Below are 13,567 nucleotides of genomic sequence, written 5' to 3'. Positions count from 1 at the left end.
AGTTCTTGAATGCCTGGATGCCTGAATGACACTGGAGAATTTCTCCCCTGATAACAGGCTACCTACTACATGAGTGAGAGATGGGGAAGAAAGATGAGGTGTGTGATCACTAAGAAAGGAAGGGCACCCTACAATAACACTGCTGCTGCTGTTACTGCTGCTACTAGAAGAAGGAGAAGGAAGTGAAAGAAGTAAGACCCAGAATCGTATTTTCTATGCCCTAAAAATTTTCTGCACTGGGACAAAGCTCCATTGACCCACCCTCGTTGCTACTTGGTAAGTACCGAAAATATCTTGCTCATGTGAGATATTAAGCCAAGCTGGGAGGGCATTCTCTGGGCTTGCCCCGTAGCAAGCATACCTCCTTTGCCCGGAGCTGGTCCTCCCCAATGGTGACACTCAATAATGGCCGGATATAACAGAGCAGCTGCCACCAGGGCCAGTCCTTCACCACCTGGAACACTGCTAGATTTCTCTGGATACACTGAACAGCCAGCTGCCGGATCTTAGGAGGGAAAACAAAAGAGAGAAATAACTGAGAGCCAGGATTTTTTTTTCAACCAAAATAAATGATTGATTCCCACCTTGGAGCAGAGATGGCAGTCCTCACCTCAAGAGAGAAAGAAGTAGCAGAGAATTTCAAATCAGGCAAAAGGAAGAGCTTTAAACTTTACTAGGGCAGAGTCACAATCAACTGGAGGTAATCAATTTTAACTCCACAGGAATTTATTAAACCCCTACTGTGTGCCAGGCATTATGCTAGGGGCTGGGGAATACAGAGACAAAAGTAAGAATCCTGCCCTCAGCAAGTCTTCTGGGAACCTTTCTTGGACTTAAAGTCTAATGAAACATTGATAATAGAAGTCTTAGGAGACATTGGGACAGTATCCTGGGAACCTTCTTCTCTGGTAGAATGTAAGCTCCTTGAGGACAGGGACTGGATTTTGTCTTTATATGCCCAATACCTAGAAAAAACCTTACACATAATAGATCCTTCATATTTGTTAAATTGTTAAATTTATTTATTTATAACATTATTAAATGTTAAATTTATCTATTTATAACAGTGATTCCCAAAGTGGGCGCCACCGCCCCCTGGTGGGTGCTGCAGAGATCCAGGGGAGCGGTGATGGCCACAGATGCATTTATCTTTCCTATTAATTGCAATTAAAATTTTTAAAAATTTAATTTCCAGGGGGCTAAGTAATATTTTTTTCTGGAAAGGGGATGGTAGGCCAAAAAAGTTTGGGAACCACTGATTTATAACATTATTAAATGTTAAATTTATTTATTTATAACATTATTAAATGTTAAATTATCTATCTATTCTTCAGAATTAGACAGATTCTTACTTAAAGACAATGGAGTGGAGAGGTTGACTCTCAAGATAAATGTCATTTTACGCTCATGGGGAAGCAATGTAGGGAGGTCTTAACACCCTCTCTCCCCAGTTCAGGTCAAAAATCCATAAGAAATATAATGAATCTTAATTTAGCACCAATCACTTTTTAATAGCCAATCCCAGCTTCCCACATACCATCAAAGACAAAAGCCCGGGTGGGATGCTCACTGAGCTAACCCGGCCAGTACAGACAGGAGACATTCTTAAATGCCTTACCTTCAATTTCTTGAACTGCTGGCGGGACAAGAATCCCTTGCAGGCAGCTTGGAAGAGAATTACATTCCGAGAGGCCAGCTTCTCCCGCTGCTTTTCCAGCCTGGAAATGATTCCTGATTTCAGGAAAACCTGAAAGAATGAGAACTCATCATGAATGATCTCTAGATCGTTGTGGGTGGTGGCGATGTTCAAGGACCCCAGTAGACCGGAGGATTGTATTCCTCCCCTGTGATCATAGCACCTGGGATCCAGGTCTAAACCCAGCCAATCAGCATGGTATAATGGATAGAGAGCACAGGCAAGACTTGGGTCACGTACTTACCAATTGTGTGACCCTGGGCGAGTCACTCAAGCCCAGTTGCCTAGTTCTTGCTATTCTTCTGTCTTAGAACTGATACGGACAGAAGGTAAGGATTCTAAAAAATCTTAGCTCCACTATTTACTCCCTCTGTGTCCTAGATGATTCTCTGGGCATCAGTTTGATGAAATGAGGAGCCTAGAGTAGTTGGTCTCTGAGTTGCCACCCAGCTCAAAAACTCTGCTCCTTTTAATCCCAAATCTCACATTTAACCGACTGTGTGACCTTGGACAAATCCATCCATGTCTCTGAACCCTGGCTTTCCTATCTGTAAAATGGGAATAATACAGGGTTATCAAATGAGATTGTAGGTTACAGAACTGGAACAGGAAGGATCTAGAGAGTCCCTAGAGTCCAACCTCTTCATTTGACAGGAAAGGAAACTAAAGAGAGAAGGAAGAAGTGACTGGCTAGAGGTTGGCCACCAGTAAGTGTCAGAGGGCTCCCCTCATTGACCGTCCAAACCAAAACAGCCCTTTCTTGCCACTACCCCACTACACGTGCTCTCATCTCGTGTTAGAATGGAAGTCGCTTGAGGGCAAGAGAATGTCTTGATTTTATATCTGTATTCCTAGCTGCCGGTGCTCTTCTTTTTTTGTTCACTTTATGACACGAACCCAAATAAGGTTTGCTAGGTGTTTTCTCTTCAAGCACAAAGTTGTAGTCATCTCTGGGGAAACAAAGAAATGTCAGAGACAGCCTCTGCCCTCCAAGAGCTTCCAGTCTATCTTGGAAGTGTTTCCTACACTAGAAAAGATGGCAGAAGATAAAAGGCAAAGACCCAACAAGTAGTAGGGACAGTCAGAAGATGCAGGAGGGAGTGAGGAGAGATGGCTGTAAATTGGAGGAGTTGGGAATAGTAAACAACAGAGGTATTTGAGCTGGGGCTTGAAGGTTGAAATCATATTTCAATCAGTAGAAAAGAAAGGAGGAGGTTCAGGGGTAGAATGGTCCTCTGACGTCATCTATCTAACCTCATTTTTCAAAATAGGAAACTGAGGCCCTTAGAGGGGAAACAGCATGTTCAAGGTCACCTAGCTAGTAAGCAAGATGCGTCAGGGTGGGAGCTCCAAGTTGGGCATTTTTTTTCTGCTTCTCTTTGGCAGGAGTCCAGTCCTGTTAGGGAAGGCAACCTTCTGCATCTGCTCTCAAGCCCCATGAATGGTTGTGTCCTTCACTGTGCCCAGCCAAGCCTAACTCTGGGGGGCTTCTCTCGTTGATTTGTCGCTACATGATTCAGAGTCTCCAGCCCATCAATCCTCTGTTCATCCACCATCTACTTCCAGGCATGGAGGCATCCCTTGTGCGAGATGGAAAAGAAATGAAATGAGAGTCTCCGGATCACGTTGCAAAAGCCCATCTTTGGTCGTTTCCGGCATCTCTGCCAAGACAATTAGCCTCATTGAAGTAAAGATATGATTGACTTGTGGCCTCCTTGATTACTTCAATAACGACTGTATTAATTTCACAAGCTAGTGAATCCCAAAAGCCACTATAAAAATCAATGGCCAAAATGATGAGAGAACCAAGTCCGTAGATTACAAAAGGTGGCCGGCGCTGCCAAAACACTATTGATTAAGTATGGAGGTTTCATTAAAAAGATAATTGGGAGCTACTATGCACAGAATAGAAATAAGTCATTCCACCCCACTGAGTCATGTTTTGCAATCTGTCATCTTCCTCTTGTGCCATCTCACAGGCCACAAGCAAAAACGTGGGTTCTGCAACTGTTTCATGGTGGCGGTTGGGCCAGGATAAGACCATAGTTATTAGGGATGACAAGGAAAATCAGGAGCTGTTCACTGGTCCTGAAGTCTCAGCTCCTACACAGCTATTCCATCCTTCTCTCAAAGGATGCTGGGGGGCTCCCATCTCCCACCCACTCAGGCTTCACAGACACTTTCTGACCAGGGCACCTCGGGCATTCCCCACCCCAGACAACGTCGGATCCAATCAATACAACCATTGTTTTTGGTGGTTGTCCAATCATTTTCCATCCCTTCTGACTCCATTTGGAGTTTGCTTGGCAAAGATACTAGAGTGATTTTTTAAAAAGATTTTACAGATAAGGAAACTGAGGAAAGCAGGATCAAGTCACTTGTCTAGGGTCACACAGCTAGTAAGTGTCTGGGGCCAGATTTGAACTCAGGAGGATGAGTCTTCCTGACCCGAGGCTCTATCCCCTGAACCACCTAGCTTTTGGAGAGATGCCATAATCCGTTGCCCGAGGTCTTCTCTCATTACTCCTGAGATCTCCCAAACCAAACCATCCCTTTCTTGCCACCACGTGTGCTGGGTCATATTAGAATGGAAGTTCATTGAGGGCAGAGGCTGTCTCGATTTTATATCTGTAGTCCTGGCTACCAGGAACTCCCCTTTCTAGGCTCACCTTACATTTGATTTGTCTTGTACATCTGTGGATGTATACACACACCCACATATGTACGTGTGCCTGCACACATATATGTATATAGAAATATAAACAAATTGTCTCACCAAGTAAATGTAAGCTCCCTGAGAACAGGGACTGCTTCATTTTTCCTCTTGTATCCCCAACGGTTGACACATTTGTAGGAGCTTAATAAATGCTAATTGATGGATCATTGATTTGCACAGTCCCTGGCACATAGACTTAATGAGTACTTCATTTATTCATTCATTCATTCCCAAAGGCCAACACTATCCAGATTTCATTCCCTCCCAAAGAATTTGGAGATAATAGTAACATTCCAATAATTTAACACTGGTCGATAATGAGGTCTTCTACATTAGAGACATTCCCATACAAAGGAAGGTGTTTCAGTGTGTCTCACTCTTTGTGGTCCCATTTGAGGTTTTCTTGGCAAAGATACTGGAGTGGCTGGCCATTTTCTTCATCAGCTCATTTTATAGATGAGAAAACGGAGACCAATAGAATTAAGTGACTTGTCCAGGGTCACAGGGCCAGTAAGTGTCTGAGGCCAGATTTGAACTCAGAAAGAGGAGTCTTCCTGACTCCAGGTCCTGAAGTTCTATGTGCCCCAGAGGGAGGTTAACCCTTTAAATGATGAAAACTTTTGAAAACAAAATTTGATTTTAAAAATCTTATGGACACATGTAAAACCCAGTGTAATTGCTCATTGGCTATGGAAGGGAGGTGGGAGGAGGTGAGAGAGAGAATATGGTTCATGTAATCATAGAAAAATATTCTTAATTAATTAATTGATTGATTAAACTTAAATATCAAAAAAATTAAAATCTTAAGAAATGCACATAAGCATATGGAATTACTTAATAGATGCTTGTCCATTGATGCTACACATAACAGAAGGAAGCAGTGTGGAGTACATGGGGGAAAAGAGCACTGGGTTCCAGTCAGGAGAGCTTCTGGGTTTGAAATCTAGCTCTGATGCTCACTACCTATGTGATCCTCCACAAGTCATTTAACCTTTCTTGTCCTCTGTAAAATGGGGATAATGTTGTCTGTAGTGCTTCCCTCACAAGTTTTGAATAAGGATCTGTGTTATTGGAAATTTTGTACTTTTAAAACTACATTACCCAGGAGCCCACTGACTTCCTGTCATTATGCACTGACGTAGACAGGGGATAAATTTGGTGGATTTCCAGGGCTAGGGCTCTTCTCTTGGAATGAGGACAGCTGTGAACACAGGACTTTTGAACAGGTAGATTGACTTGGCACGTGGTTTTATTTTGTGACATTTATTCCTTTACTTCTAGTGATTATTAATAAATATTATAAAATATGATATATTGAAATTATTGTATATTAATTTTAATTTTTACAGATCAAATGTGAAAGTTCATGAAAAGTGCCATCACCAATTATCAGGGAACGTAAGGACATTACTGTAAGATTGAGGAAAGGAGAAATGTCCTCATCAAAAAAGGAAGGGATAACAATAACAACGAAAATCATAATTACCACATATAAAGGCAGGTAGGTGCCGAAGTAGACAAAGCACTAGACCTAGAGTAAGGATAGACCTGAGTTCAAATACTGCCTCGGATGCTCAGATCCTGTGACCCTTGGCAATTTACTTCTCCTCTGACTACTTCAATTTTCTCGTCTATAAAATGGGATAACCACACTGGTGTGCCACTTACTTACTGCCATCTTGGGTAGATGGCTTAATCTCGACAGGCTTCAGTTTTCTGATTGGTTCGATGGCTAACTGACCTCTGAGTTCTCTTCCTACACTAAATCTGATTTTATGCTCCTAAATCTCCCATGTCATTGTTTGTTTGTATGAACATTTATTGGGAAGTTAGGATGGAGCTGAATGCTTAGCCTCATTTACTGACAAAGATACTGAAACTCAGAAGGTTTCTAGTCATCAAGACTAGACTGTAGGCTTTCTCCCTCAGATGGCATACCTCAATGCACGGCTTAATGCCTGGCTTGGAGATGGCATAGTCTTTTTTCATAATTCATATGGGGATATATTTGTCACTTAGTATCTTTGTATCTGCTATTGTCCCATCATTTGGTCATATCTGATTCTTTGAGACCCCATTTGGGTTTTGTTGGGGTCCTTTTGTCAAAGATATTAGAGTGGTTTGCCATTTCCTTGACAGATGGAGAAACTAATACAAAGAGGGTAAAGTGACTTGACCAAGGTCACCCATCTAGGAAGTATGTTCCCTTCTGTATCTGACAGTTTCCTTTTCTCTTTGTGAATGTAAAGAAATTAATATGGCTTGCGAGAGAATAGATGCGTGCATATGTACATTTTTACTTGGTTTTACTGATGAATGTAGCTAGGTGGCTCAGTGGATTGAGAACCTGGGCTCAAATCTGGCCTCAGACACTTTCTAGCGGGGTGTCCCTGGGCAAGTCACTTAACCCTGTTTGCCTTGTTTCCTCATTTGTACGATGAGCTGGAAAAGGAGATGGCAAATCACTCTAGTGTCTTTGCCAAGAAAATCCCAAGTCAAAAAAACTTGGACACAACTGAAAAAACTCAGATACTGATGAGCGAAGGTACCTTCTCTGGGTTCTCCCTAATGCTAGAATTCTTGTTTTCTCTCCTATTAAAAAAAAAAAAAACCTCTCTTTCTCGACTCTTGGCTGGTCTTCCTAGGTGAAACCTCAAGAAAAACTGCATATCCCTTAACTAAAGGTCTCTTGCCTTCCCTCCACCCCTAACATGACCATGCCTCCAAGCTGCTCCCCCTGGCAGTGCACAGGTCATCTGGAGATGAAGGGAGTTCCTTGGGATGCTCTGCTGGAAGTTTCTGCTAATGGTTGGTTTTCCTGCTTACCTACACAGTTTATTGCTTTCCACTATTTTTGCCTTATATTCCTAAACTACTGAAAAGAGCTATTTCCAAAAATTACAGTTTCTTAGATAATGCTCATCTCAGCCCAAATGGGGCAGCAGTTTTTGTTCATTTTCTTATGTTTTAGTACTAAAGTTCCTTTAGATAATAGATTTCAACAGCCAGAGAGAAGGTAAGGAAGGACCATTCTGGTCTAAAGTCTGCCATCCCATTCCTCGTAGACAATCACTGCCCTAGACTCCTGGGGTACCCCAGAAAGCTCAACCATCCCAGCCATGAATCATGGACTCCTAGCTCTGGAGATGACAGGGATTTCAGAGACATCTAGTCCAATCCTCTCATTTTACAGATGAGGAAACTGAGGCCCAGAGAAGACAAGAGATAGGATCCCAAGTCTAAAGCTAGAAAGGACTTCAGAGGACATCTAGTCCTAACCTCCATTTTACACATGAGGAAACTGAGGCCCAGAGAAGACAAGAGATAGGATCCCAAGTCTAGAGCTAGAAAGGACTTCAGAAGCCATCTAGTCCAAACCCCCATCTGAAAAAAGAGGAAACTGAGGCCCAGAGAAGTCTTGTCCAAAGTCACACAGAATATCAGAGACTGGAATGGAACTCAGAGCCCCATCTCCAGAGGACCTCACTAAGAGTAAGTATTCTTTCACTGTTTCCTCATCCTTATCACCTTTGGGAACTTTTCTGGGTCAAAAAGGGAAAGCAGATGAGCCCTCCTTGGTGCCGCTATCTCAAATGTGTGCTAGTGTCCAGTCTTCAGTCCTGCTGCTCTGTGACCCATCTAGGGAGCTGTCCATCCTATGAGTCACCTGGGAAGGTGTCATATTCCCTCCTTTGCCAACAGTGTCTGATGTGATATGGCCTCAGTACTGCCCAGAGAGCCAGTGAGGACTTGGGGCCCTCCTATTCCTTATTTGTTGCCTTCAACCCCCAAACCCCAGACACACACACACACACACACACACACACACACACACACACACACACGCCCTGGCTGCACAGAATATCCTTCAAACCCCATCCTTAAGGACACAAAAATTCTTTGAGGAGCCTTTTTCTCTGCTTCTCTCTCTAATGGCAGTTGGTTTATCACAAAATCACTCAGGCAGTAATTGCTACTAAATTCAGGAAATAATAGAGACAAGCGAATTTGGTCTGTTCTCCATTTCTATCAGTCCTACAGACATCCAAATTACATTAATCCGGAAGCCCTAGATGAAATAAGCCAGAGAGATGGAATAGCTCACTTGGGTATTGCCGATTAATACAGCTGCTTTCTCCAGGTCCAGTTCTTGCAGGAGTTCCTCAACAAGCTGGGGAGACAGAAAAGGGAAGAGATTAGTTGATCAGTCAATCAACAGACACCTACTGTGTGCCAGAGCCTCTTCCAGGAACTGGGGATGAGAAGACAAAAGGAAAAAATTAATGCCTTCAGGGAGTTTATATTCTAGTGAGAGGGTATGACATATTTTCAGGTAAGTAAATATAGTAATAATACTTCCCACAAGTCTCAGCTGAAGTCCCATTTCTTTTTTTTTAATTCCTTACCTTCTGTCTTAGAATCACTACTAAGTGTTGGATCCATGGCAGAAGAGCCATAAGGACTAGATCAGCAGTTCCCAAACTTTTTTGGCCTCCCGCCCCCTTTCCAGAAAAAAATATTACTCGGCCCCCTGGAAATTAATTTTTTTTATTTTAATAGCAATTAATAGGAAAGCTAAATGCCCCTGTGGCCATCACCACCCCACTGGATTGCTGCAGCACCCACCAGGGGGCAGTGGCGCCCACTTTGGGAATCACTGGACTAGACAATGGGGGTTAAGTGACTTGTCCAGGGTCATACAGGTAGGAAGTATCTGAGACCAGATTTAAACCTAGGACCTCTCAACTCTGGGCTTGGGTTCAGTCCACTGAACCACCCAGCTGACCCCTGAAGTTCTACTTCTTCAAGATGCGAGTACCTTCCCTCTGAGATCACCCCTATTTTATTCTGTCTCTCTCATGTTTGCATTAGCTATTTATATATCATCTTCCCCCATTAGACTGTAAGCTCCTTGAAGGCAGAGACTGTTTTTTGTCTCTCTTTGGATCCCGGCGCTTAGCACAGAGCCTGGCACATAGTAGGTACTTAACTGTGGTAGAAGGAGTTAGCACTTGAGCTGAGATTTGAGGAGAGCTAGGGCTTCTTAGAGGTGGAAGCAAGGTGGGGGAAAAAAACCATTCCATGCCTGGGGCACAGCCAATGCAAAGGAATGGAGGGGAGAGATTGGATTCCAAAGGGCTTTCACAGAACATGTGGTCACAGAGCTAATTTGGCTAGAGATGAAAAGATAGCACAGTAAATGCTTACTATTTGCCTGCTGTATACAGAGCACTGTGCTAGAGACTGGAGAAGATAAAGAGCCTAGATAAATCATTCTGTGGGTTACTGAGGCAAATGTGAGCTTATTCAAGTACTCCAAAGAGCATGTATTAAGTACCTAAGGAAGGCATGAGGTGAGATAAATTGGGTAGGTAGGTGGCAGCATGGATCTGAAACCAATAAGTTGCTCTTGTTCAGACATTTCAATTATGACTGGCTCTTTGTGGCTCCATTTTGGAATTTTCTTGGCAAGGATACTAGAGTGGTTTGCCATTCCCTTCTCCAGATCATTTTACAGATGAGGAAATGGAGGCAAACAGGGTGAAATGACTTGCCTAAGATCACACAGCTAGTCAGTATTTGAAGCCACTTTGAACTCAGGTCTTTTGGACTTCAAAATGGTCCAAGGGAGCTCCATCCACTATGGCACCTAGTTGCCCCTAAACAAGACGACTCTGGGCAAGGCAACTTAGTTTCTTCATCTATAAAATGGGGACAATAATAATATTATCATGACAATAATAGCACCTACCTCCCAGGATAGTCATAATGATCCAGTCAAACATTATCTGTAAAGTGCTTCACGAACCTTAAAGCACTGTATAAAAGCTAGATGTGAGAAAACCAAAATGAACAACAGTCCCTGCCCTCAGGGAGCTTACATTCCACTGGGGAATGACGATATTTAAACAGATGAATTGAATATTATTTAAAGAGGGAGAGAACAGCTAGAGGAATCTGAAAAGGCTTTCTGTAAGAGGTGGCACATGTGTGAACTATTTAAAGAAACTGAGGCTTCAAAATGGCAGAAGTGAGGAGGAAGACGAAGGAACCCATCACTAAGGCAGAGAAGTGGTAGATGGAATGTTGCAAACAGGAAGCAGCAAGTGGGATGGACAGGTCGGCTGGTGCACAGACTGAAAGAAGAAGTGGGTTATGCAAACAAGCTTGGAGGCCAGCAGATCTGTCCCAAAGTGGGCAGTGGGGTCACCTTGGATGGCAGCGAGCTCCAGTCCATTGGGAATTCTCAAGCAGACTCTGAATGAGCCCTTGTTGGGGCTCCTGGAGCCCTAGCTGGTCCCTGAGGTTTGGTGATTCCAAGGGAAGGACCAGTCTTGAGAGGCAGCGCCATCTTCCAAAGTCTACAATAACACCCAATGACTGGATTTGTCCTTTTCCTGGTTCTTCGGCAAAGGGAAGGCACTGCATTGAGGTAGAGAACTAGCTCCCCCTAGGGGTCATCGCGGGCCTTAGTGATGCTCAAAGCTGACCACCAGTGGCCAGGCACCGCCCATCCATCCCCACACAGGGCTTACATTCATGGAACATTAGGAAGCTGATTATTCCCAGCAGAAACTGCGACACTGCAGAAAGGAAAGGTATTATGAGGCTGGTGTGATTCAGTAGATTTAGTCCTATTCCCCCTCTGTCACAGACAGATGTAGCTAAAAACTTCCTGAGACACCAAGAAAAATGCTTCTTTCAAGGCTGGTCCCAGAACGCAATCAGAGAGAAACCCTCCTTCATTGACCTTGGTGGAAGCACGTCTCATTTCAGCCAGAATGGGCTGCTTCTGATTATTGCAATTTAGTTTACGATGGTCCAGGGGAGCTCCAGGCTCAGGATGGAGAGAGCCAATAAAATCAAAATATCCAAGATTTGTTTCTTAGATGAAAGGAAGGGGATGAGGGGAGGAGCAACCAAGTGACAATAAGAAGGGCTGATAGATGAAGAACTCAAGGAAATCGTTCTGTATATTTTTAGGAGCCCTGAAAGGAAATGAATGTCTTCTTCTGTGTCCTGGGGCGTCCCTGCATCATCAAATCCTGAGAGGGGATTTCACCACCCTTTGTTGTTGTTGCTGCTGCTGTTATTTCAGTTGTTTCCAACTCTTCAGTTTCCTCCTCTGTTAAAATGAGCAAGAGAAGGAAATGGCAAACTTTGCTTGGCAAAGGTATTAGTTTGCCATTTCCTTCTCTTGCTCATTTTAACAGAGGAGGAAACTGAAGCAAACAGGATTTAGTGATTTGTCCAGAGGCACATAGCTAGTAAGTATCTAAGGCAAGATTTAAATTCAGATCTTCCCAGTGCTCTATCCACTGAGCCACCGAGCTGACCCTCTCCATCTTTGAGGTAACAGAAATGTCCTAGAGCAGAAATTTGATAGAAAGCTCTTCCAGCAGTCTGATCAGTCCCAAAGTGCTTGGCTACATAGACCTCCTTCCTTCCTCCCTCTTCCTCCATTTGATAAAAACATTCTACAGCATCAGCACAATTGTGGTGCCTCACAAAACCAAATTTTCCAGATAAATGAAATGTATTTGAATAATTCTTTTCCAAGAAAATATGATGAACTTGGGGCCAGAAACCCTGGGCTTGGGTCCAGTCTCTTCCTTACTAGCTTTGTAGCTTTAGGGAAATTATCAGATCAAACACTTAGAACTGGAAGAGATCAGTAGTCTAATCCTTTTATTCTACAGAAGAGGAAACTGAGGCCAAGCAGCCTGGCCCAGAGTCACACAAGTAGTGAGTGACCAAGTCAAGATCCAAACCAGGCACCCTGACTTCCGTCCAAGACTCTACCACTTAAGTAATTAAACCCTGTGTACCTTAGTTTCTTTATATGTAATATAATGAGGTTTGAATGAATGAGTCGTAGGGTCCTTTAACATTCTATTTCTGAGGGCAGCTAGGTTTCTCAGTGGACTGAAAGTCAGGCCCAGAGTTGGGAAGTCCTGGGTTCAAATCTGACCTCAGACACTTCCTAGCTGTGTGACCCTGGACAAGTCACTTGACCCCCATTGCCTGGCCCTTACTGCTCTTCTGCTTTGGAACCAATACACAGTATTGATTCTAAGATGAAAGGAATGCAAGGGCTATTAAAAAAACAACCTCTATTTCTATGATCCTTGGGAAATCTTTCTAAATGAATATACCATGCTTTCCTTTTTTGTTGAATTCAATCATTAGGAAACTGAGGCCAAGAGGAATTAAGTGACTTGTTAGAGGCCACAGAAGAAGTTAGCATCCAGTCTAGGATTTGAACTCAGGTCTTCTCGATTCCAAGGTAGTGTCAGGAGGCCAACTGTTCTCATATCTCCTGCTTTTCTGGTGTCTCCTTCTCACTATTCCCTCCCAGAGACTCTTCTTATTTGCTATTTCCAAACTGCTATGAGGTAAAAATCCAGAAAACCAAGATAATTAAGCCGTGGCCTAAGAGTTAATGTGAAGTCTACTAGTAATCGTTCCTTATATCAGTGGCAATGTTTGTCTCATCTGATCCTCACAATAGCCCTGGGAGGTCGGCGCTATTATTATTTTCATTTTATAGGCAAGGAAACTGAGCAAAACAGAGGTGAATTGACTTGGCCAGCGTCACAAAACTGGTAAGTGTCTGAAATGGGATTTGAACTCAGGTCTTTCTGATTCCAAGGCCAGCTCTCTTTCCACAATGCATTAATGCAAGAAAGTAATAACGATACTAGCTGGCATCTGCCTAGTACCTCCACATGTATAAAGTGCTATTATAAATATTAGTTATTTAATCTTTATAATAATAAGAAAAGTCAGTGGTATGGTGGATCAGGACAGAACCTGGAGTCAGGAGATTCAGGTTCTAATCCTGCTTCTGCTTCTCACTATCTGCATGACCTTTGGGAAGTCACTTGCTTTCCCCACTCCCTCTCCTCCCCCTCAGAGCTGTGATTTTCTTATCTATAAAGGGAGAGGGTGGGACCAGAGGGCCTTGGGTCTGAAGACCTTTCCAGCTCAAATTCCATGGTTCAGTGACACGGAGCCTTTAAATATATGAAAAAATATTTATATCATTGAGTTATATATTATATATATAAAACTATTATTATATATAATATGTATTATATATAATATATAATATAATATAATATAATATAATATAATATAATATAATATAATAT

The 13,567-nt window shown here is 42.8% G+C and overlaps 1 protein-coding gene across 1 annotated transcript in view; it reads right to left on the bottom strand.

Moving 5' to 3' along the window:
• MYO18B (myosin XVIIIB) overlaps positions 1-13,567 on the bottom strand; it is a 352,648-nt gene that overhangs the window by 199,980 nt on the left and 139,101 nt on the right. Inside the window, exons 14-16 of the mRNA XM_044685471.1 lie at positions 8,518-8,583; positions 1,619-1,747; positions 342-505 (exon numbers count right to left, since the gene is read on the bottom strand). Of these exons, the coding sequence (XP_044541406.1) occupies positions 342-505; positions 1,619-1,747; positions 8,518-8,583 (359 nt within the window). The remainder of the gene's footprint in view (positions 1-341; positions 506-1,618; positions 1,748-8,517; positions 8,584-13,567) is intronic.

This window comes from Gracilinanus agilis, chromosome 1 (assembly GCF_016433145.1).
Source record: "Gracilinanus agilis isolate LMUSP501 chromosome 1, AgileGrace, whole genome shotgun sequence".
In the NCBI taxonomy this organism is placed as follows: domain Eukaryota; kingdom Metazoa; phylum Chordata; class Mammalia; order Didelphimorphia; family Didelphidae; genus Gracilinanus; species Gracilinanus agilis.
The sequence above is the reverse complement of the archived record's forward strand: the minus strand, read 5'-3'. Positions and strand labels throughout refer to the sequence as shown.